This window comes from Rhagoletis zephyria, unplaced genomic scaffold, assembly GCF_001687245.7.
Source record: "Rhagoletis zephyria isolate East Lansing unplaced genomic scaffold, Rhagoletis_zephyria_1.1 Rzeph_scaffold_00048, whole genome shotgun sequence".
In the NCBI taxonomy this organism is placed as follows: Eukaryota; Metazoa; Arthropoda; class Insecta; order Diptera; family Tephritidae; genus Rhagoletis; species Rhagoletis zephyria.
The window spans coordinates 491,591-517,431 of record NW_016157132.1 but is presented as its reverse complement, the minus strand read 5'-3'; the positions used below and the strand labels follow the sequence as shown (position 1 = coordinate 517,431).

General features: G+C 36.4%; 2 protein-coding genes across 6 annotated transcripts in view; both read left to right on the top strand.

The window, feature by feature from the left end:
* Positions 1-768: 768 nt before the first annotated feature.
* Positions 769-3,513, top strand: mIF2 (mitochondrial translation initiation factor 2). The gene is made up of 8 exons (XM_017622649.1): positions 769-877; positions 1,004-1,184; positions 1,241-1,367; positions 1,426-2,003; positions 2,056-2,270; positions 2,327-2,531; positions 2,592-3,249; positions 3,306-3,513. Exons 1-8 carry the CDS (start codon positions 855-857, stop codon positions 3,476-3,478), a joined length of 2,160 nt encoding a protein of 719 aa, XP_017478138.1. The 5' UTR covers positions 769-854; the 3' UTR covers positions 3,479-3,513.
* A 16,643-nt stretch (positions 3,514-20,156) lies between these two features.
* The window catches only part of Ppn (proteoglycan-like sulfated glycoprotein papilin), a 72,601-nt gene continuing 66,916 nt past the window's right edge, over positions 20,157-25,841 (top strand). For all 5 annotated transcript variants that reach the window (XM_017622639.1, XM_017622616.1, XM_017622621.1 and 2 more), the window contains exon 1: positions 20,157-20,754. In XM_017622639.1, the coding sequence (XP_017478128.1) occupies positions 20,732-20,754 (23 nt within the window). In that variant the 5' untranslated portion in view covers positions 20,157-20,731. The remainder of the gene's footprint in view (positions 20,755-25,841) is intronic.

Sequence of the window (25,841 nt, the reverse complement as noted above, 5' to 3'; positions counted from 1 at the left end):
TTTCAAATCAAGTCGTCTACGAGATGGCACGAGATGGCACGAGAAGGATCGCTAACTGCCTTTTCGGTTGTTGAACCCAGTTGGTCCTCTTCGAGAGCCATAATTACTGAGTGGGTATACTCGGAACGCAGTAAGTACTGGGAAGTGATGGGGGCCTTATACAGCCCTGGCTCTCCGGCGACCCTTTCAACAGAAAGGATATTATTTAAAAAAAATAGAAATGACATCAAGCTACTTTCTGGGTACCTGACTGGTTACATCCGATTGTGATTCCACTTGCACCGAATGTCTATGTCCACAAGACAAGACAGATTCACACCGACAGAATCGCATAGGTGTGTGGATACCTTAAAACAATAATTAACATAAGAAAAGAAAACATGTTTATTGTGGAAATGCTAAAAATTTTGTTGAAAAATATGTTTCGTTTGTTTATCAATTGACATTTTCCATTTCTATAGAATCGCACAGATATGTGCGTTCTTGCGGTTTTGAAGTACATAGCATTAAAAACGTTGGGGATTCACTCAGCCGGAATCGGAACTAGGAACCACCCGGCAACAAATTCACCCAAATAAAATTTGACATAGCCGCAGCATTAATTTCACCTACAGGTGGCCCTGCAATCGTATTTGAAATTCAAATGGGGAAGCAGCAGATGTCGCAACTGTATAGGTAGCAAAGTCACTGCCATCTGGTATAATGATTCAGATTGCCACATTTGAAATTTTTATGTCAATCAATCTTCGGCGAAATAATTATGATTTTAAACTAATGTGGCATCCTTCGAAAACAGCTGTTGAAACAACAAAAAATTACGCCGACTATGGGACATTTGGTGATTTTTACGTAAAATGTTTTTTCGATCGTTTTCGCGGTAAGTAAAATTATTAATTTATAATTAATGAAAGGAAGAAGCATTGACGAAATGTTCAAATAAGATTAAGAAAGTAGATTTGTGCTGACATGCTTTATTGATAATAAATTATTGATCCCTTTGCAGTTTTCATGGGTCAATAGCACGCAGCCACTATAGCAGCACGCGGCGGTTTAGATTAGCTGTAGGACAACCACTTCCAAATTGTGCGCCAGTATCCTCAACAGCTCATATTGAAAATGGAACAAGACGTAGTTTTTACACCTGTGATGTGCTGATGAAGCGCCGAAAAACTGTCGAAGAAAAGGTAAAAATGCAATAGTTTTTTCGCAATAAAAATAAATCAAATGTTTTCACCTGCAGAAATCAGTTCGCATAATTGAATACTCGCCCAAAAAGAAAAAAGGTGTTGCAAAACTGGAAGGTGTAGTTGATATTTGGCGACACATCTCGGTTCAAGAACTGGCAGATTCTCTACAGCGTTCGTTGGGTAAGTTTCCCGGCGCGCATTATATTGTATTCAATTATTGTAAGAGTTTTCGTTGCAGATGATGTACAGGAGGCTATGTTGTATGTAAAAGGTGCAGACAATATTGAACCACATGCGCGTTTGGATGACCTCAAAATCATTCAAGAAATTTGTAATAAATGTGGAGTAAAGTCACGCATTGTTTCCACACCTGTTGAAGAACATGATGACGACACAGATTTAGGCAAGTATCATGATGTGACACCCCGTCCGCCAGCACCACCAGAATTTTTAAAACCGCGGCCACCAGTTGTCACCGTTATGGGTCATGTAGATCATGGCAAAACAACTCTTTTAGATTCCCTGCGTGGTGCAGCTGTAGCCGCTGGCGAAGCTGGTGGCATTACTCAACACATCGGTGCCTTCACTGTTAAACTTGCCAATGGCGAACAGGTAACGTTCCTCGATACACCGGGTCATGCGGCTTTTAGTGCCATGCGTGCGCGTGGTGCACATGTCACGGATATAATTGTGTTGGTTGTAGCGGCCGAAGATGGAGTAATGGCGCAAACTCGTGAAGTCATACAATTGGCGCTAAATGAAAATGTGCCAATAATTGTAGCTATTAATAAAATTGATAAACCAGAAGCCAATATTGTAAGTATTAAATCCTCAGTTGATCAGAGAAGTTACAGTTTTTTCTTTTTAGGAAAAAACAAAGCGAGATTTAATGCAAATGGGATTAGTGTTGGAGGATGAAGGTGGTGACATACAAGCCATTCCCATTTCTGCGTTGAAAGGCACAAATTTAGAACTCCTAACAGAAGCTGTTAGCACGCAAGCGACTATAATGGGTCTGAAAGCAGATCCAACTGGACTGATTGAAGGCGTTGTAGTAGAATCTAAAACAGATTCACATCGAGGGTAAGCTTTATGTGATTCTGTCCGTCCGTACCTATTGTAGCAACTTCTCTTTTAAGAAAGCTCTCCACTGCAATTGTAACGCGTGGCACGTTACGAAAAGGAGCTGTACTTGTGAGTGGATTGGCGCATGCCAAAGTGCGCGGTCTCTTTGATCACAATGGTAAGCCTATGACGCAGGCTCCACCCGGAACGCCAGTTGAAATTTTAGGTTGGCGTGAGCTGCCATTTGCTGGTGATATTATACTTGAAGTGGAATCCGAGGCATGCTCTAAAATTTTATGTGAAATTGATTTAGACTAACTTTTTCAGTATAAATTCCAGAAAAAGGCGCATTCCGTTTTGCGTTGGCGTGAGCACGAGTCGAAAAATCACAAGGCAGAAGAAGCTATTGAAGAAATTCGGAAGAAAGAGGAAGAACACTTGGCAAAGTACCGGGCCGAGCGAGATGCGCGGCGATTGGCTGGCAAATTTCGGATGAGGTACGGTCCACGAGAGAAAGAAACTACTGAACATGATGGCGTTCCACGCGTAAGTATTATTGTCAAGGGTGATGTGCACGGGTCTGTGGAGGCATTACTCGATGTCTTCGACACCTATACTAACCATGAGCGTTGCCGCCTCGACGTTGTGCACTATGGTGTAGGAAATGTGACAGAAGGAGATATTGAACTGGCTAAAGCGTTCAATGCCATTATCTATGGATTTTCGGTGCCTGCGCCACCAAACGCACCTAAAGATGTGACCATACGATGCTATGACGTCATTTATCGTCTTATAGATGATCTGAAAAATGAGCTTAGCAGCAAACTGCCTGCGATTGAAGTAGACGAAATAGTGGGCGAAGCTAATGTATTACAACAATTCTTCATCAACGAAGGACGCAAAGAAGTGCCTGTGGCAGGCTGTCGCTGTGTGAAGGGCGTATTGAAAAAAGCGCAGAAATTCCGCTTGGTACGTGACGGCGAGACCATCTATGAGGGTAAGATTGTGTATTTATAATTATTACCTATTAATGAAGTCCTATATTTGGAACAGGACATTTGGAGTCAATGCGTCATTTGAAAAACGAAGTTGATACAATCAAAAAAGATGTGGAATGTGGTTTGCGTTTCAAAGACACTAAAGTCGTACCGCAAGTGGGCGATATCATTGTGTGCTATACAACACGCATGGAAGAGCAACAGACAGATTGGGATCCAGGTTTTTAAACATGCCAAAAATGTGATTTGCGCAAAAGTTGCTTGTAAGCTACAAATTCATAAGAAATATAAATAAATTCAAACACTTTATTTATAAGAAAATATAAAAGTTTCATGGTGGAATCGCATAGTGCCAGGAGAAGTAACAAGATGAGGAAAAATATTACATTGATTTTCACTGCCTTTTGATTTGAAAACTGTGTATAAGACAGCCGAATGTCGAAAACAATGGCGGAGAGCTTTACCTGTTAATTGAGTCATGGAAAAATTTTATGTGAATGTAACTAAAACAGTTTCAATTTACTTTTATTTTTTTGTGAAAAAAGATATAAAAGTAAACTGCCTCCATTATTTGTTACCACTAAATTTATAGGAGTAAATTAAAATTGTAAAAAATAAACACCGCAAAAATATTTTAAACGAATAAATAATTTAATTGTCATATTTGAATTTTTTGTGTATATATATATAAACCTTCCCGCTACTATGTACGCAAATGTGTTCGGCAACTCTATCCACTTTAATGTAGAGGTATAGAAATTCATATTTCCTGTTGTTATTCTAAAAATTCATTCATAAAACTAGAAACTAGATGCGACAAAAGCGCACGCTTAACAATGCTCAATGTCACATACTCTCTGTATACATATATAAAACAGTTAGCCTCCGTACTATTAAATATCCACTCTGTGCTATAGCCATTAACGAGCTTAGGATAAGAAATGGACAAATAAAATGGGAACATTGCGACTAGAACGGAACTGGATACTGATAAGGCGCCAACATACAAATGTACATTCATACATATGTACATTCATACATAAGTATGTATATAAATATGCATATATCTAATACATACTTGTTTATTAGAAAGCGTGTCGCTTTTGAGTCGATCAAACTATAGCTTAGGTTCAAATATAAAAAAGCTTTGAAAAGTGGGTGTCATGTGGATTTATGAACTACATACATATATATGTGTACTGAATGAAACCAGAAAAGTTATTTTATGTACCAGAGAAATTCCTGAATGCTGGCCCAAAATGACTACAATTGTAACATTTTTATTGAACTAATTTCAGAACTATCTTCTAAAGTTTAAAGAAACACCTTTTATGTACAAGTGGCTGTGTAAGTCAGAGCTTTTACCTCGTATTGGTGCATGAATTCCTAAAAATAATTAAATTTCAATCTACAACCTTGTGTAGTAAAAAGTAAAAGCGAGCTCTGAAGAAATGTACTAGAGACCGCCGGAAGTAGTGCGCAAACGATACATACATACACACATCTGTATGTAGGTGCCACCAAGTTGGCTAAGCCTTGCCGGAGCTTCGGTATCCACTTACTGTTGATTTCATTGTGCGGTGTTGCGCATTTGGCGTTCTCTAAATAGTTTTAATTCGATAAGGAATTTCCGTTACAGAAAGTGTGCCTCTAGGCGGAGGTTAAATATTTAGTTGCCAATCGCTTGAGGGAACCATGGAATTCGCGACACTATTTTCTTAAAAGATAACAACTTGCGCTTTTTTATTAGTTTTGATATTTTAATATGTATATGAATGTACATACATATGCTCGTATGTATGTATGTATATTTGCGTAGTTGTAAAGAAATCTGTACAAACATGAAGTATGCTACAAATTTTTGCAGATCCGTTTGTAAAAATATATGCACAGCGGTATATATTTTTAGTGTACAAAAGTACATGCATATGTATAAGTATATTGTATATGATTGATAAGTTGTGTATTTATAAATTTATATTAGATTATTTAAAAATACACATATTTTTCTTTCAATATTTCACAACGTCTTGATTGGCTGCTTTGAAGGTCTCCAACTGTATGATTTGCGCTCGTTTCACCACCGGAAGTCCTAAATTTTTTACTTCAAATGGTTTGTATGTTCGTGTTTTTTTTTTCTTTTTAAGATAGCAGTTCTTCGAGCTTGCTAGGGAATAATTTTATCAACTTTTTTTGTATAAATTTTGTGGCGGGCACTTTTATTTATATACATACATGATATGTATGTTTGAGCATGTATTAGTTTTGGCAAGATGCCTACATATGTAGATATATACATACATACATATGTACATATGTACTGCGGAAATGTGTAAAAAATATATTATTTTAATATTCATGTTTAACGTTTGCCACTCAGAAATAGTAGATTTTTTTCGAAAAATGCTTAGGCCGGAGGCCATTGCACCATAGAAACTGGTATCGGAGGTTCAACATAAGCAAAAAACCGAAGCGTATGGCTTATTTGGTAATGCAACCCGCAGTGCTACTGCAAATAACTAAACCCTTTGTTCATAAACTATAGTTCATAGAGATGCCTTCTTTTTGCTTGTTGTTGTTGTAGCAGCATACAAATTCCCCAAAAACTTTTTGGGGAGTGTTGCTGGAGTGACAGTCCTTGGCCAGATATAAATCTGGGTCGTTCCGGTTACGTAGACCCGACTGTCGTCTGCTGCCTTCTTTTTGCAGTTTAGTTCCGCTTCGCCATTTAACCGTGTTTACGAATGCTGGACTTCTCCGTCAATTATAGTTTAGAAATAAATTGGGCTGTTTTTTGCAGTAGTGTCGCAGTAATGCATTTACGAATTGGCCCGTACATACATATCTGTGGCTACGGTTGCCACTCACCTGTTTTTTTGAGTACCAAAAACTGTACCAGTATTTAACAAAACGTACCAAAATATGTTTTAGCTTTAGATTTAATTATTATACAAACATTTTATAAATACACATCGATGATATAGTTAATACACCAGATTTTCGCGTGTTTTGTGAACTTGTTCATAATGCTGGAACATAGCTTCCTTAAGACCAACTCTCTGTATAGTTATTATAAATAGTCACCACGTAGATGATCAGCTTCCAGGAGCACTTGCCTACTGCCTCCTAATTTCTACTGCCTTATAGTAATTACATTAGAAATATACTTCTTGCTATGACCTTAGATTTTGCTTCGTATTATGTATTGCGAAACGCTGCTGATATATCAAGGAACGTGATATGGCTATTTGGTAAAAAATAGGTAACAATTCTCTCTTACGAGATTTCAAAAATATACCAAATCTGAAAGTTATGTACCAGTTTATCAAACTAGAAGAAATGTATCAAAAATGGTACATTTCGGCCAAAATGGCAACTGTGTCTGTGGCAATAAAACAAAGTAGCATAAGTCAGCAGGTTCAGTTTAGCATATTGAACCATTCGCAGCGTGCGATTACGTGAAAGAAATATATAAATCTGTTGCCAGCAAGACTGTTAATATTTTCATTAAGTCTGATTACAAAATTTCTTGCTAGTTATATATGTATCTACATATGTATATTGAAGGAACCTATCCGACTTAAGCTACTTTGTTTTGTTGCAACAGAAACATATCGCACATTTAATGCAAGAGTGTCATAATGCAAATACATTTTTTTTAGTTATGCGTGCTGGAATAGCCTCACCGTCTTCTTATTCTTCCTCTGTCTATAACTGGTATCAAACGTTTCGGATAGGACCTTCCCAATTCTGATGATTATGCTTAACGTCATTTTACACAGCCGTATTAGTTTGGCGGGGATACCAAATTCTGACATCGCGGCATAAGGTTTGTTCGTCGAAAATCCAGCAAGAATTATCCAACACTCAAAATATCAGAGAGTAAGAAAAAATTCTCTCAAATTCTCTCTCATATTGAGAAACTTGCAAATTTCTGCACGAACGCAAATTTGCAGGAATTTGCAAGTTTCGCTGCCAGCTGGCGTCCACGGTTGCATTTCAAACATAAAAAATTTTTATAGAATTTTTAAAATTCTTTCGGATGGCCAAAAACAGGTTATACATGTATATTTCTTGTTGTTCTGACTTTCTTTAACATACATTTCAATTTCTTCATCGTACTAGCTGTCGGGTTTCTTAAATCGACTCTGGTTGCAATTGCATTCCGATTGCGAATACCATTTTTTTCAGCCGAATTAAGTTCAAATCATTGGAATTAACTAAATTAATTATATCAACAATTATTTACTTCCTTTTTTCATAAAAAAATCGCTCGTGTTTATAAATTTTTAAATTTAACGAACTAATTTATTCAAATTATTGTAGACAAAAATGCAACCATGCGCCACAACCACATGTTTTTCGTGTTTGCAAATTCTTGCTGGCAAAATTTTTTCCAGCAAGAATTTGCAACTTCTCTCCAAGAGAACTGTCACTTTGCTCTCACAATTTTTGAGTGTTGGATAATTTTTTGGTCTGCACGAACGCGATTTGGGCAAAAATCGTGGTAATTCGTACAAATTCGTACAAATTTTTTGCTCGACGAACAAACCTATAAACACAACTTCTTTTCGTGTTATCGAAAGCGGCTTTCAAATCGACAAATTGATGTTGCGTGTCGATCCTATTCTCGCAGGTCTTCTCCAAGATTTGGTGTAAGAGGAATACCCGGTCTATGGTGGATTTACCAGGTCTAAAGCCACACTGATAAGATCCAATCAGTTCGTTGACAGTGGGCTACAGTCTTTCACACAATACGCTCGATAAGCCTTGTAACCTATGCTTAGAAGGCTGATGCCGCGGTAGTTGGTGCGTATGTCGGGGTCGCCTTTCTTGTAGATTCTGCAAAACACACTTAAATTCCAGTTGTCGGGCATGCGTTCATCTGACCATTTTCGGCATAAGAGTTGATGCATGCATCTTATCAGCAGCTTTGTTGTTTTTCAAACGTTTGGACATCGACTCCAGCGTCATCGACTGGAGCTCGGAATCGCTTTCTCCACAACTTTTTGTGCTGGTGTCATTCAATAGGGTGAAAAAGTGTTCCCTCCACAATTTAAGTAAGTTCTGGGCATGAGTCACTAGGTTGCAGTGATTGTTCTTACAGGATTTCGCCCGGCTTTGGAACCTTCCGTAATTCGCCTAACTCTCTGCAAAAATTTCAGGCGGAATTCACGTTAGTACTTCGGCCTCTCTCATCTTATTGCACAACAACCAGCCGGCCAGAGGCATTAACATCAACTAGCCGGGCAGAGGCACCTTCCTCATTAAGGGTTAGGGCTTTCCAGGTGCATGCCTTTAAATCGTGTGCTATGGTCGTCATCAAAAGGGAGGGGGGTCTCATCCGATGCTTTTCTGAAGTTCTTCACTGGAAGTGGTTTTGACGTGGTAGGTACAAAACCCAGCGCACAACCCATTGCTGGAAGGGTGCTGGTTTCTTGCTCCAAGACAGACGCCCGCTCGCATGCTCGTCTACTGGTTAACAAAGCTGAAGACTTCAGGAAGCCCTTAAACCGAATAAGTCGTGACCCACCGAAGCTCTCTCTCTTTCTGCCATTACCCAAGGCTTTACTCGTATTGGGTACCGCATCTCGCACGTGAATTATTCACGCCGCTCAGAGTGCTCGAACGGGGACGCAAGAGTCGGGATTGAGTATATCCGTGCGACTGTAACTGCAACCCAGACATTTATTTTTAGTAAACTGTTTCACGAGTTAAGTGTGCATAGTATATAACTATTTACTTATGTACATATGTACATGTTTGCATATCAGCACAGAACTAGTGAAGATCCACGCTTGCAATGATGCATTTCACAAATGAATCACAATTTTACAGCTATGTACATATGAATGCATGAGTACGTAAATGAATATAATATATAAGATAAATAGATATGTACATATGTGCATAAGCACGAATGTAAATTTTATGAATGAAAAAGGAATTTGAAACTTAGTTCCATGGATTTGTTTGCATTTGTTTGCCAGCCAATTGAAAACACATTTAAATATTAAATTTCATTTGTGAATTAAATGATAAGAACATTTTTTTTTAGCGGAAGCGGAACTCTTGCTTTATGCACAAGTCTACATACATACACACAAATGCGTTTAGATGTTTATGTAAATATGTGTTATATGAGAGGGCTTATAATCGTATATAACGAAATCGTTGATAACGAAAATGTGCATATAATTTGAAAAAGAGGACAGTTTTGAGCTTGGTTTATTAATAAAATATTTTGCTCATGCTCATGGTAATTAGGAAAGAGTCAATTGACTTTGTTGGTACATAAATATTTATTTTTGAGTAGAAATATTTAAGTACGAGTATTTATTACAAATTACTATTCGTCGTTTAAAGTACAAAACCGCATATCGTTTTTCTGCAAAACCGCGTAACTGACATTTTTTGCCAAAAATTGGATTTGCTCACCGAAGCTCTTGGCTCAAGCCTTAGCCATTCGTCCTGAAATATACCAGCCAGAAATGCGATTGCTTTTAAAAAATGACAGCCATTGTGAAATATGAGTGTATTGTACTTTAAACGACGTATCCCCGCAAACATATTCTGAGCGTTCAGACTATATGAGTCCGAAAGGTGTCCTAGGTAGGTAAGAAATATGAGTTTCAAAAACAAAAAATTGTTTACTCTTATATGAATCTTTTAGGATTCATATATGAGCCAAGTTATGAGCCAGCACCTTGCGCCAATATAAAAACAATAAAGATTTGAAATTTATATCTAAACTTGTTTATACAGAAATTGAAAATAATTAGAAAACAAAAAATGAACAAAATTTAGCTTCAGCTGCTGCTATTGAATGCATGTTGGAATGTGTATATGCATGTAAGTATGTATGTATGTTATTTGCAAGGACTTTTTGCGGAATGCCTTTGCAAATATAGTGAGTTGAATAAGACTCAAAGAGCAACCTAAAATAAGAGTCCGAATGTAGCAATTTATGAGGCCGATAAGGTTGAGACCCTTCAGAGTCATATATGAGGCCAAAACTTGTTTTAAAAGAGTCCAAAATGAGCCGTATATGAGGCCAATAAGAGTCCAATATGACTCATATTGAGGCTCATTTGATGTATGAATTTAAGCTCATATAAGTCGACATTCGTAGGAAGGGAAACACACTCATATCGGACTCTTAAATGAGCTCATTATGAGCGTAATAGCTCCGAAATAGGACTCCTTAAAGACTCATTTATGACTCCAAATGTTTGCTGGGATGTATTAATAGTTCTGTATATTTTTCGTCTGCGTTTATATGTATATGTACATAGTTTGAAAAATGCTATAGTTGCCACTTTGAAAAAAAGCGTTAGGCGGTCAGAGTCCAGTAATATAAAAGGAAAAACACTGTCTTTGTTTGACTACAACAAGGCGCACACCACAAGTCGGAGGAGAAGGTCGGCCAAATACTTACATATTGTATAAGCGCCAATCTATTATAAGTTATTAATTTAACTACTAAAAAGAATTAAACAGAAATTTCTCCATGAAATAAATTATATGCCGCCAGGAAGCTTCTAAATTCAATAAATTTTATACTAACAATTTCAATTAAAGCATAGCCAAGTGTAAGCTCTTCACGGAAACAAATGTCAAATATACATTCCTTGTAATAAAATTTTGGTTTGACGTTTTTTATCTCCATATATGAGACATTCTTTTTCATATCGGACACCAAATTTGGCGCCACACTTCCGATTGGCTTCACATTTTTTTTTATGGGTTCTATACATGTTTTTGTTTTTCTTCGGAGATACGATCTGTCAAAGTTTGAATTTTTTCGTGATTCTGACTAATCGTGTACTACTTCAAATCGTTATATTTCAGGTTCTGCGCATCGTAGGGACATCATCTTAACGTCGTTTTAAAGCTAAAGTAACTGGCTTAACATTTCTATATATAAGGGGGCCAATATTGTCCCATGGGCACACACTAATATAATGGAAACACCAATTGTAGAAGGACCTGTCTACACTTGGTTTGAATAACTAGCGTTATTTGCAAGAGAGACCCTACCGATCAAGGACCGAGAACGCGTTCCAGTTTTGGTTTAGTTCTGGATGAGAACAAAATGTAATATCAAGAACGTTCCCACGAAAGCACTCAAAGGGGGGAAAAGTATTGAGAGCAGTTCATTCAAGAACAAAATGAGAAAAAAAAGGTGCGGGAACGTTTCGGTAAAGAACAAAATGCGAACAAAACTCTCGAGAACAACAGAATGATAGCGAAACTTTCGAAAAGGTTTCTAATGAGAACGAAATGAGAACGAAAGTATCGAGAACGTTTTCAAAGAGGATCAAATAAGAACAAATGTCTGGGGAACATTCTGCTAGGGGAAAAACGAGAAAAAAATGTTTAGAGAACTTAACGTAAAGAATAAGATGGACGTCTGCATGTTGGAATATAAAATAGTTTCTTTGAGAACCACGATTGTTAATTCATTTCAAATTCCATAACGTTTTTCATTAGGGTGAACTGGGATAACTTTTAATTTTCTGTGCAAGAAAAGTTCGCGTTTTAAGTCTTTCGTTGACTTAGTTTGTATAGGTATCTCTCAGTTCAGTTTTTCTATTTTTTTCTTATAAAATATAATCGTGGTACAAAACGCAATAACAATATTGAAATAAATATCTTTCAGTTCCTTTTAGATCGGCGATGGGCAGAGAGAGCTTTTATTCTACGCGCGCCTATACAAGATATATAGAAAGCTTAACAGAGCTTTGCCCGCGGGCAAGGCATTGCTCATTGCCGTTTTAGATTAATTTTAATATAATTTGCGGATAGTTCAGAGAAGATTTTATCCCCTTTCGTTCTGTCAGAAAGTTTCTGAGACAGGAGTTCCTAAAGTGTTATTCGAGAGAAAGTTTCTTAACCTTTTGTTCCCGTTTAGTTCTTTCCCAAAGCGTTCCGCAGACTCTTGTTTCCACTCAGTTCTCTTAGAAATGTTCCCGAAAGTTTTTTGTTCTTATATAATCCTCATTGAGAACACGTTATAGACAGTTTTGTTCTAATTTTGGTTTTGGTTCTGAAGCGCTTCTGGGAACAAAATTACGAGACCGAAATTCAGTTTCGATCACATCTTTTGTTCTTGGTTCCCAATACCGATAGAATGCATACCAACTAACTTATTGCAAGAAAAAAATGCACATTTAAACGGTTCATAATGACATGCAGAACACTTGCACGAACGTCATTATAATTCCGAAATTCTCCCACATGGACTGCGAGCTACATAAGTTCTCACATGTGGCGCTCAATCAAGAAGCAGAGGTTATGCGCAGCCGTATATAGAACTGCGTGCAACACATGTCTGCCAATAAGTATGTATAAGGCGCAACAGAAGAATCCTTCAGTTCATTTCCCAGTTCAATCCTTTGCATATTCTTTAGAAGTTGTTGTTGTGACTTGACACATTCACTCATCCATCTTTTTGGGGAATATCATCAGGAAGCCGTCAAACAGCCTAGTAACTCGGTCTGTTTATTTTGTCATTTTGTTGTTTTCTTATGGATTTTTGATTATTTTTAACATTAATTGCCGGGGCGGCAGCTCATTTTTTTCCAAGGAAAGACTCCAACTGTGCATTGTCGTCGAAGTCACATGTGTGCATAATTAGTGGTGCCCTTAGCGCGTTGTCAGCACTCGCGGGGAAAATGTACCAAGTATGTAAATGTGGTACGTTGCCCGCCGCTGGTGCAAACACAACTTCGAATTGCATTGGTATTTATTCTGCCTCATTTTTACACTTTTTTTTAGCGTTATTTTAGTAAGTTCTTTTCAGATTTTTGTTTTTTTTTTATGAATGCATTTATTTTAGTTGGGCGGAAATTCGTCTTTGAACTATCCCAGCATGAGTTCCTCAAAGATTATCAGCTCGTGATGGTGCAATTTCGTAGATACTCTTCTTTTCAAGTACATACATAGATACATACAACAATATGACACACATATGTACATACATATTTACCATTGAAACACTGCTCTGCAGAAAAAAATATCAATTGATAAAAAATAAGCCACTTGTAGTTAGCTTTTTTGCGGGATCCCTACAAAATATATAACTTGTAGTTAGCTACTAAAACTTGAAAATAGTTGACAAGTAATGCAGGAGATTATTTTTTTTAAACGCGTTTCTATTTAAATAACCTGCACTTCGCAAATCTTTCTTGAGTTGAGGACAAATAATAGGAAGATCGAAATCTCATATTAACATTTTGAAGTTATGTCTGACGGAGTTCGAATATGGGACCACCTACAGCAGCATATGTAAATAAATATGAAATTTAATAAAATAAATAAAGTAAACAAATAAAAGGTATAAACAAAAAAAAAATTTTATTTTTCTTATTGATATTTTATGGCCAAAAGTAGTTAGTTAAAAATTAGTTACATCAAATGCAGAGATAACCGCCCTTGACTATTTTGCGGCCATCGCCATAGAACTATAGTTAGCTTTCGTCAAAGAAAATATACAGATGATAGTGACTTTTAGCTCCTTCCTAATCAACTTAAACTTAGCTTATATATAGTTGGATACATTTCCTACAGGGTGGTGTTGGGCATTTTGCAAATTGGATTGAAGCTAATGCACATGAAATCTTTAGAAATCCAACTGTTATCAGTTTATGAGAACATACATACATATGAATCTTGGTATGTGCATACATACTTAGAAACGAATTGTGATTTGTTAAGCTACTATGTATGTATGTATTTTCTATGTACTAATGGGTTCGGGGATTTTGCAATTTCTTTTTATTGGCTTAGCTAGAATTTGTAGGATGTAAAATGACGCCACCAACATCGTGGAAATCTTACATAGTACATATTAACCCAGGTATTTCTGGTGCAGCCGCACAATGTTGCGACTTGAAATATGGATGTAATTTTTCTTAGGAATAGCGAATTACGTATAAGGTGTGGTAAAGATGCACCCATGGCATGGCATTCACCCTTGTGGGCGAACTTGTTAAATTTCGTCCCATTTCGATAAAACTAACTTTGCACTCCTTCTTATTTTAGCAAAATTGAAATATTAAATATAGGGAAGACTTAACGTCTATAACGCGCAAAACAAATGGGAAGTGGATGAAATGAAGTGGTTATTCTTGTTTTCTGCTTACCACTCTCGGAAATATTAAAGTTATATGTACTTAAAAATTACGTCTGCAGGTGTAAATATTGTCGTTTCTCTCAAAAGGAAGCTGAAAATTTAAAATTTGCTGCCTTATTTTCTCCATACGTTTTGCTTAAGTATTTAAAATCTTCCTGAAAATCGGATCAAAGTGCAAAAACTGAATGAGTTACTCCGAAATCCGCGATTTTAAAAAAGACTGATTTACAATAGGTTTAGATCTTTATATGGGAAAACATTCATATTGCACAAGAAAAAAACAAAAGATATTCAACCTTATGTAGAATAAGCAGCTAAAGCGAATGGCGTAGCCAGTCTTTAATAAAACTAAAGTTACTATTTGGTACATTTTTCACGAATTTTCAAATTTATGACTTTCCAGATAGTAGCAATTTTTCCAAAATTGTCATACGTAGCATTGTAGCTAATATAATGTAGTTTTCAAAACAGCAAACAGATTTTAAATCGAACTATATTTGAACTAGTAAATTAGAGAGAGGGAGGCTCAGCCAAACACTAACATATGTGTAAGCGCCAATCTATTATGATTATTATTAAATTAGGTTTAAGAAAAGCTATGTTGAGAGTACAATCAGGTCTGACATACTCGGGTACCGAGTTGAATACTTTCAGAGCTGCAGCGTCGGTGTCCATACGCCATATACCAGCACGGGCATGATGAGTGACTTGTAGAGTGGTTTTCGTACGTCGACAGCGGACTTTACTCCTGAATTGCCTACTCAGTCCAAAGGAGCACTTGTTGGCAAGAGTCATTCTGCGTTGAGTTTCCATGCTGCCCTTATCGGTGGTAATGCTGGTTTCCATGTAAACTTAATTCTCAATTTCCTCCAAATTATAAATGTCAATAGTGACGTGGGTGTCAACTCCTCGCCGGCATACTTGAATAGCTCAGCTGGCAGGCTGTCAGCTCCAGCAGCTTTTTTGTTTTTCAGCCGCGTTATTGCTATTCGACTCCGTCATCATTAACTGGGGGCTCCGGTTCGTCTTATCCACAACTTTCCGTGTTACTAACATTCAGTAGGGTGAAAAAGTGTTCCCTCCGTAATTTAAGTACATCCTTACATCAGTCCCTGTGTTGCTATTTTTGTTCTTACGCCCAATCGCCTGTGGCCTTGTAGGCGGCATCTTTTTTCTCTGCAGTTTCTTGACACTCCTCATCGTACTACATACATAGTTCTTCTTTCGGGCTCGCTGAAATCTAACTATTTCTTCGGCGGCATAAATGTGGTTCCCCTGCTCGCATATATCGGTTTGTTGAAGAGTATTCTCAGAAAGCCGGCTCTTGTGACTGCAGCTTTTCGACGTTAGGCTTTCCTTGCATTTTTGGAGCACATTTTTTTTGCTGCAAAGAAGCGGGTGCGTATCTTGGCTGCAACAAGATTGTGGTCCGAGTCGATGTTGGGCCTCGAAGTATACGTGTATCCATCGGCGTAGCCAGAATGAAATTTAGGGGGGGCTCGACCCTATTAAGCTGGCATTTCGGGGTACTATTTTATATATATATATAAGGAAAATTTGAAGGTTAGGGGGGGCTCGATCACCCCCCTGCCCCTACCTGGCTACGCCCATGCGTGTATCTAAAACCCTGGGTGCCTGCTTTTCGTCTATTACAGCATGATCGATTCGTTTTCTCGTATTTCGATCTTGAGACAGCGATGTAGTTTAATTGATCTTTTTATGCTTGAACCTGGTACAGCATACTACCATGTTTCGGGATCCGCTGAAGTCTTAAGCCTTGGTCCGTTACTGGTAGGTTCGACGTAAAGGCTGAGTTTTCTGACCATAGTTCGAGAAGATCGCTTCCTTGCGCTCCTTGGCATTGAAGTCGCCAAGCACGATTTTATATTCGGCTTCGTATTCGTTTCCGAATTCGAGTTTTCAATCGTCTTATCTTCATTCTGGCAATCGAATTAATATTTTTCGATTTAATTTTGGTCGTGATGTTCGTCCTCGATTCATTTTTGTCTTTGTAGTTGTCTTCGACTTCTTTTCATCTTCATATTCGTCTTAGCCTTTGCCTCTGCTTCATTTCGTTTGGTCTTTGTCTTCGTATTTCGTGTTTTCGCGTTCCTCTTCGGATTCTTATTCGTATTCGTCTTTGCCTTTGTTTTTCTCTTAGCATTTATCTTAGGCTTAGTTTTTGCCTTAGAATTAAACCTAGTGATAGAACTTTTTAGAAAAGTATCGATACTAGTACTCATTTATAATACTCTAAAAAAGAATCGATGCCAGTACTCATATTTGCAAAAAAGTGTCGATAATACTCGTACTTCCAAGTATTTTTAGGGCAAACGCGAAAAGTTAACAAAAATCAGATTGCTTTGTTTAAATATACATATGACCTCTTTCTTTTTGTAAATTGAATAGACATTACTTTTAATAGCTGAAGTCAGATCTAACAAGCATTTCTAACGGAGTTTTGGAAAAGAACTTGCAATAAGTTTAAAAGCGTAAAATAAATGTTTATAGCAAAAAAAATGTTTATTTGAAGCTTTTAAAAGCAACTAAAGCACTGATGGCCACCGCCTTGCACGCGGGCAAGGCTCTCTTAAGCTTTCTATACATTTTGTATAGGCGCGAGCAGAGTAAAAGCTCTCTCTACCCATCGCTGAACTAAAGCCTTGTATAAAGGAAAGATAAGCTACCTTTCACAAAAATTTTCTTCGAAAGCGGGCTGGATTTCGAATTTAAAACCAAGGTAGAATACATTGGAAAATGAAGGCTCCGTTATTCTGGAGAATTTTCAAGTTATCGAGCCTAAGACCAATGGATTAGGACCATTCCTTACACCGCCACAAAAAAAAAATGTGTGTGTGCTTTTAACTAGACCCACTTTCCGCCACGTATTTCAACCCACTGAATCCGAATCTGAGGCAGTTTGACTCGTTTTTGCCATTTTTTCACTATTTTCGCAATTAACTCCTAATTTGGGAAGTGTACGAGTCAAATGGACCTCAATACATGTCGATATGTGGGTCTAGTTTAAAGAAAATACCACTTTATTGTGTGGGCCTGTGTTATGGAAGGTATGCAAGAGATTCGTTTCCCAATTATTTAAGAAGTGCTACCTCTTCTTCTATGTTGTATAAAACTTTCATAGCGATTACCAGTAGCTCACCAAAACAAAATAAATGTATATTAATTTTGCGGTTTTTTGAGTTATGACAGTATTGAAGTAAATGAGCGTTATGCCCATGGGGTAATTTTTAAACATTTTTATTTTACCTAAACAAGTTTTTTAAACGTCGATACTTTTTGGTATTCGCGATATTTACTCAGTACTTGTCGAAAAGTATCGATTCCTCGATACTACTCAGTACTCATGAAAAGTATCGATATTCTGTACTCGTTACTCGTATCGTTCTATCACTAATTAAACCTCTGCGTAGCACAAAGTGTCACACAAATTCCGTGCCATATTTTTTTTAATTCACCATAGTCTATTCATAAAAATTCAATTTACTGTTCTTTTTCACAACCAAACCGAGATATAAGGCGCATGGCTTGGTGGTTAACCTAACAAAAGCCCGGTTTCCGACTAATACCAAAAATGAAGGAAAAGGAAAAGTTATTTCTTAACAGTCGTCGCGCTCGGCAGGCAATGGCAAACCTCCGAGTGTATTTCTGCCATGAAAAACAGGTTCTCATAAAAATACAATCGCCGTTCGGAGTCGGCGTAAAACTGACAGATAAGGTTCTTCCTCTTATTTTATGTCAAACTCATACAAATTCTTGATGTCGCAGCCGCGTCAAGTCATCCTCCATAAGCAAGTGCCCTGCGCTGGGCACAGCTGGTTCAGATAATTAAGATAACAAATTGGAAGCTGTGGCCCGTAGCTCGTCGTAAACACTAAAATATTGTATGTGTAACAGAAACCATCGATTTCATTGAGAAATCAACATCAACATCACATCACCGCATCAGATTTATGTCGCATCACCTCATTCGACATCACCTTAATATTTCCCGCCTTTTAAATCACAATGAAAATCATGATCTCTAACTCACCGCCGAGAGTATCGATCGCAATCAAATGAGAGTGCAAAATACACATATATATATATATATCTACATACATATGTATGTACATAAATGTAAGAGCATAAGTCAGCAAAGCACAACGCGCAACATGAGCGCTTCTTCAGCGAAAAAGCAATCAAACAACAAGTGCGAACAACATGCGATGCAGATGATCACTGTGCGGCAATTGTCTGGGCTGACTGGCGAAATAGATAGTATATGTAAATACATATATGTAAGCATGTGGGTCCAAGTATGTGCTAAGTGCCTCATGTCTCGTGTAGTCGAAAACTAGCGGCTACATGCTGCTCCAACGCTGTATGGCTAAATATTTGCCAAACCTGCCGGGCGTTATTCACACAACACAACGTGTGCACTGCAGCTCGATCGTGCGACGGATGCGCGTGGCTCGCCGCTGCCTCATTCAGTAAACTGCCAGATTTTGTATCTTTTTGACTTAGCACCATCTGAGTAGCAGTCAAATTCGCATACTTTTGTGGCTTGGTTTTTATGTTTGTATGTATGTATGTATGTGTATGTATGCCATTATCTGTGATATTTTTGTAACAGCAGTAAAAGTTGCAATTCGGAATTGAAGGCGCGCAAAAAATTCTATAAGTATGTACACACGATCGAGAGACTGCTGCGAGCAAGCGACTTAGTCATTTATACTTATTTACATAGTTATACACTTGTACGAGTATTTACATATGTGCTTACTTATATAAGTCAAAACTAGAACAAATGTACGCCTCTGTACATACAAACTTGTTGCAAGTGTTTGTGTCCTTTAGTGCAAATTGTGTTGCATGTGTTTGTGCTTATGTAACGCATGTTTTGTAAAAACGGCGCGCAGTGATAAACTTTGAAATAATTAAAGCGAAAACATTTTGCTTCAAGTAACTAACTACTCATTAAAAAAAGAGTAAAATTACAGAAAATATGTACAAGGCGAATTTAATGTATGGATAAGAGTATCAAAAGAAAGAAAAACAAATAATAATACTTATAATAATCACTACAAAACAATGGGCAGCTGAATATATTTATTCGAACGAAGTGTAGAATTGTGTTATCAAATAATATCCGTCCAGTTCCACGTAGAGTTGTGGTGGTGGTGGCCCATGGCTGTTCCTAGTGTTGCCATCTGTATTCGGTTTCGGACCATACATGTGTATGTGTGAGTATGGTATTATAGATGTGTGCGCGGTTAATGCTAGTGGGTGTTTGGGTGGACTAAGCGTACATATATATATGTACATATGTATGAAGATATATTTGAGTGGCAGCCGATGGTGTTCGGCACTTGTGGCGCGTCGCGCCAGAAGCGGAAGCGCAATCACCTACATACATACATACTTACATACATCCGAACGCATAAGTGTATGCGTATCCAACGCCGATTGCTCCAAATGTTTGTTCCTATGTATATGTAGATCGCTGCTGGATTTAGACTAAAGATCGTTCTGGCGTTGAGGCGGCGCGCTTGCTTTTGACGCTTCATATATATGCCCGTATGTATGTAGGCACATGTATGTATGTATGTATGTATGGACGAATGGAAGCCAATCCATGTTGCTTTCGTTTAGGCTGGGGGCCCCTTGCTGTGGTTGTTGTTGTTGTTGTTGTCGTTGTTGGGTTGGGCCATTGATCGTGCGCGCCGCTATGCCGAGTATCCACTAAGTGCGATCGCTTGGTCCGGCGATGTGATCAGTTGCGTGTTGGCGTTCCTGTCCAACGGGTGTGTTTTCTTTTTTCGCTCGCGTTCGCGAACCCGCTGCAAGAAAGGTCCTTGCGCCAAGCAGGACTATATGTAGTTAAATTGGATTTTGGTTGTGAATTTAATTTTATCTAAATACATACATATGTGCGCATATATATATATACATTTGTGAATGCACATTTGCATATTTTCGTTTACTGTTACTGTTAAACACTAATACGCTAAAGCGTTTAAGGATTTTTTCAAAGTGCTAAAAATATATAGATATCCTTGAAAGCAAGTCTAAATATATGTGTATGTGTATAACTAATGGATTGTAAAGCAGTTGGATTATAAAACAAACACACACACACACACACACACACACACACGTACATTGAATGCAGTGAAAGTTATTGGAATATATTTTGTATGCAAAAACAAGACGAAACTTTTATGTGGAAAATTATTTTAAAAATTATTTTCAATTTCACTTTATTTTAAATCTACATACATAAAGTTCAACTGAGCAAAGACGTTCGTTCACAAATCTCAGTTAATTAAACAACAATCAACAAAATGGATTTATCGAGGCGGTTGCGGTAAGAATAATAAAAATTTACAAGAAATACAAATAACAAAAATAAATACAAATTTAAATGCCATCCTGCTGCTGATAATTATGTATAAAAAAAAAACAACAACAACATACTCGTACATATTTAGATTGCGTTTAAATAATCTTCTCATGACTGCAAGTGTGTGGGTGTCTGAATTGCCTGTTTTGCGTTTGATTGATTCTCTTTATGTGCTGTGCAAATTAATATGTCAATAAAGGATTTTAATTTAAGTTCAAAATGTTTGTGAAAGCACTCAAACATTTATTGCCACTAGCAAGGCCATGACTGGTGTGTGCGGGGGTGCGGGCTGCGGGCTGCGTTGACAGCTTTGCATTCGTAGATTGTTTAAATGTGTGTCTTGGTTGATTGCTGTCAATGTTGCGGGAACAAGGATGCATGCAACACACACACACACATGCACACAAATATGTACGTTCGGGTGAATCCATAGCAAATAGACTAATGGTTGGAATGGAACATTTTTGATTTGGATGAATTTTGGTCAGAATTTTTCTTTTATCATATAACAAAGTTCTGCCAAAGAAATTAATTTTTTTGAAAGATCAAAATTTCCTGGGGATTCCAAGTTTTATACTACTTAAAAAAAATAAAAATAAGAATAACGTTCCGACGAATTGATGGCCTCCTTCTCTTTTTGAAGTCGGTTAAATAAATTACAGGATTTTGAAATTTAAAATAGGGCAATTCATATAAATGTGTAAATGCCTCGTAACCATAAAAATCTCGTAAACTTACATAATGTATGTAAAATCGGTTTATTTACGAGGTTTATGCGATTACGAGGCATTACCTATAATATCGTAAAAGCCCTTAGTAAATTTTTGGGATTTTTATACAATACCTCAAACTAACCTTAAAAGGTCCTGAAATTTTCAAAAAGGTGTTGTTTTTTAAGAATTTTCGAACTTTGCATTTGTTTTTTGCAAATCCTAAATTAAAAATTAATTTAAATTTAATAAAAACTGTTTAACCCAACTTTATTTAGAGTTTGCAAAAAAAAAATGTTTTTTCAAGGTTCAGAAATTTATATATCAATATACATTAAAAGTTTCAGGATCATTTAAGTTCAGTTAGAGGTTCTGTATAAAATAAAATAGCAAAAATATATTTTTTAGCTTTTACAATTTTTTAAATTTCTAAATGTTGAAATTTCGAAATTCTGCAATTTTTGTATTTTTCGAATTTTGGTATCACCTTACAAACGAGACAAATACCGTTTATGGAACTACATATAATAGTTTTTGAGAAATTGTGTATTTTATAATTATGCATAATTTTAGCAAAAAAAATTAATTGTTTGCTTTGGCAGAACTTCGTTACATTATAATTGAAAAGTTCTTAAGTAATTCAGCCAACCATTGCACTGTAGAAAATTTGATCAGTTTATATGGCCTAAAGTCGTTTTTCGTACTTACAAAAGTAAATGGAACGACAGCTGCTTATCAAGTGGTCGAAGTCATTGTCTGTGAGTGAAATATCGGAATCGATATTGTGTTCTGATTTTTAACTATTTTCGAAAAACCATAATAATTATCTAAAAAATTACCAAAATTATCGGCAATGAACAGAAAAGTAAATACTTTAAAGATCTTTAACTGTTTTCTTTTATAGATTTTTTTTTTGGTGAAAAATACATATTTCCGATATACCCTTTAATTAATTTTTATTTTTTCTTAAAAATTATACTTGAAAATGCTTTTAAGTATTCGCCGTATTAGGCCGTGTCAAGACTATCAAAAATGTGTAAAATTAAGAGTTTTGGGTTTAATCTGTAAATTTAATTTTGCGCTTTTTTTCGTCATCAGAGAAAATGACACTTTTTGTAGGTATACTATACTGTCTTATACTGTCATCAGTGTACTATTTAGAGGGGAGAACTTAAAAAAGAGTTTACAATTTTGTTGCTGCAAAGGCTACTCCTTTTAACTTTTCAGCGGATAAATTAGGAAATTCTGAGTATTCAGGTTTTCAATTGAAATAAATATAATTTCGCAAAGTTTGTTTTTTAAATTTAGCCACTCTATGAATTGCATTTGTAACTAGGTTGTATTTTTTTCTTCAATATAAATATTTATAAAAAACTGCATTCAAACTTTTTCAATAAAACCACTAATTAAAAAGTGGCACCTTATGACCCATCGGCCGTCAAGGGTTAAGGTTTTTTTTTGCAAAATAGTGGGAAATCGAATTCCAATCAATAAAAAACTTATGTATGTTTTTTAGCTATCTGCTTGTTTGGCCATAATTAATTAAAATTACCCATAGTGTATTAGTCGAGTAGACATGGACTGACCCAAACTTACATATACACATATATTTTTGTTTATAACATTTGTAAGCTATAAAAGCGAATATCCCCCATTTATTCATGTCCATTTGATTGATTTTGAAATTTTAATTTGTTTGTATGTATGTGTGTGATATACATATATACATGCTTATGAATTTGTGCGTGCCCACATATGCATTATTTTGGAATGTGTTGGCAATGTCACTTAAACCTACTTCCATAGTACATATCTATTATCCCACCACATATTTACCAAATTAAAGCAAATTGGAGAAAATGCTAAGTAGAATAACATTAGGCTTACGTATGTATGTATGTATGTACCACCAGTGCTGACAGCTGCAGCAGGAGATACCGCCACAATCACTGTAACCTTAAATAAGCAAACATAATTTAAATTTGTACTCATCGAATGATTGTGTCGACTGCATTAATGATTTCAAATGCGATTACACTTTCACTCTAGTAAGTAGTAGCTCACCCCCACTTGAACTAGTCATTTACTTTGGTATCACTTACATATGTACATACTACATACCAACTTACGATTTCACACTCTTGTGACTTTGAAACAGTGCTTTTGAATTTGAACTATGGGATTGGGATCGAATGGGTTATGTTAGAATGGATTATCGTAGGTGCCCTCATCCAGCGTTGAGAGGTTGGCACAGTTGGACCGAAAGGCGCATTATGTTGCTTTAATAGAGGCTCCTTGTTAGGGATGTTAATTTTTTGGCTTTTTTCGATCCCGGGATTTTCGGGATGTCGTTATCACAATCCCAGGTTTAGTCCCGGGATTTAGATATTCATTACTTTTTAAATCGAAAAAATTGCTTCTAATTTGTTTGAGAAGCTATCCTACTTTGTTTTTGTATTTTATGGCATTATAACAATTATATTCTACAATTTTTATTGAGCTTGAGGTCGCTTTTAATGGAAAAACTATTGTGGAAAAGCAACAATAATTTGAAAAAATTATAGAAGTGATAGCTATTTCGTAAATCACCACATTTCCCCATCAGACTTCTTTCAGTGGGATTCGATACAACGACCCCTGCTAACTCATCCTACCATAATATATAATAATAAATAAGTGGGTTTGAAACGTACTTTTTTATTTAAGGTGGCGTTTTTACTTTGTCTCTCTGACGTCAGGATTTAATTTAAAGGACTTTGTAATTTCAAAGATATGATTAATTCCAAAAATTATTTATAAAATTCAATACATTGCAGATTAAAAATATGGGTACCAAATAAATGGAAGGAAAGAAGGAAGGCAATTTTTTAGAATTAAAAAAAATTAAAATTTTTTGGATTCACAAGGACGAATAAGTAATTTTTTAAGCTGATAAAGTTAGAAGGACGAAATTCGAGGATGTTATCGAGTTTATATAAGTCCTTAACATATATTTTTTTCAAAAACAAATATTGCGAAATTTCAAGGAACAAATTTTAAAAGGACATTTTCAATACTTACCAGTCCATATGCACAAAAAAATTTAGTCTGATTAAATTCTACAGAATTTCTTTTTTAACTTGATATCCATACTTCTTCTCTAACCACATTTCACTGGATTTTTTTAATCATTTGGAATTGCTTACGTCAGCGTGAAAAACTAAAAACGCAGTTTTACAATATTTTACCCATGGTTTCACGAATATATTGATTGTTGTGTGTTAAATTTACTATCGCACGGTGTTGTGTGTATAATGAGCTAGACATTTATGAAAAAATATTAATTATTAAATAAAAAAATAAATATAGCCAATACTGGTCGAGAAAAGGAAAGGTTTCTATTATTGCCATCAGTGCAAATTACAAATCTGGAAAATCCCGGGATTCCGGGATCATTAACATTCCTACTCCTTGTATTCTTAATATCCCTAGAAGTGAAACCAATTCGCCGTTCGTCATAAAATCAATGTTGTACTCAGAAGTGAATCAAGGGGGGCTGAGGCCCCTAACGAAAGCCATCACGAGACCACCCAAATTATATAATAGGCCACAGAAAGAACTGAAGACATTTAACGCAAAAAATTTTATCTTTAAAACAATAAAGATCCTTTTTTTCTTGTAGTAGGTAATAAACGTCAGTAGTAAGGTGTTCGATTATATGCCATTTTTCCATAAACCGGTTTTCGAGTTATTCGGAAAATTGCAAGTTGTAAAACAACCGGTGCCCGATTTTTAATTAAGAAAAGAACCAGGTAAACCGCTTTTATTTTACAAAGTCTTCATACAGTGTAAATGCATACAACTATTAAAAGTACACATAGTTTTCATCTAGATTCCCATATAAGCCCATAGTAAAGAATGAAGCAATGCCTATAGAGCTGTTGTCGGTGTTGAGAGTCAAGCCGCTGGGCTTCGCACGTACGCCACCACGTGTACCTTGGTGAGCCATAGAACAACTTTTTTTTCATATATCTGATTTTCAGGCGTAAAGGGCAGTTATAGTCTTTCTAGTACACGCTGCTCCACATTGCGCCATAAGGATAGCCTGCTGTTCGCATATCTGACTTCCTCCTAAAAAGTCGGCATAAAATTACTTAAAAACAAGTAAGAGCAGCGCTGTCTTCGGCTATGCCGAAGGCTTCATACCTTTCATGAACATCTGGAAATTTTACTTTGACAGATTACTGCTTTTGAATACATCTGCATACATCGATAGAGGAGTTACATACTTATATAAAAAATCGCATCTAAACAATCAGAGGTATGGAAGATATACTTTATATGACACCAATCTAAGTGATT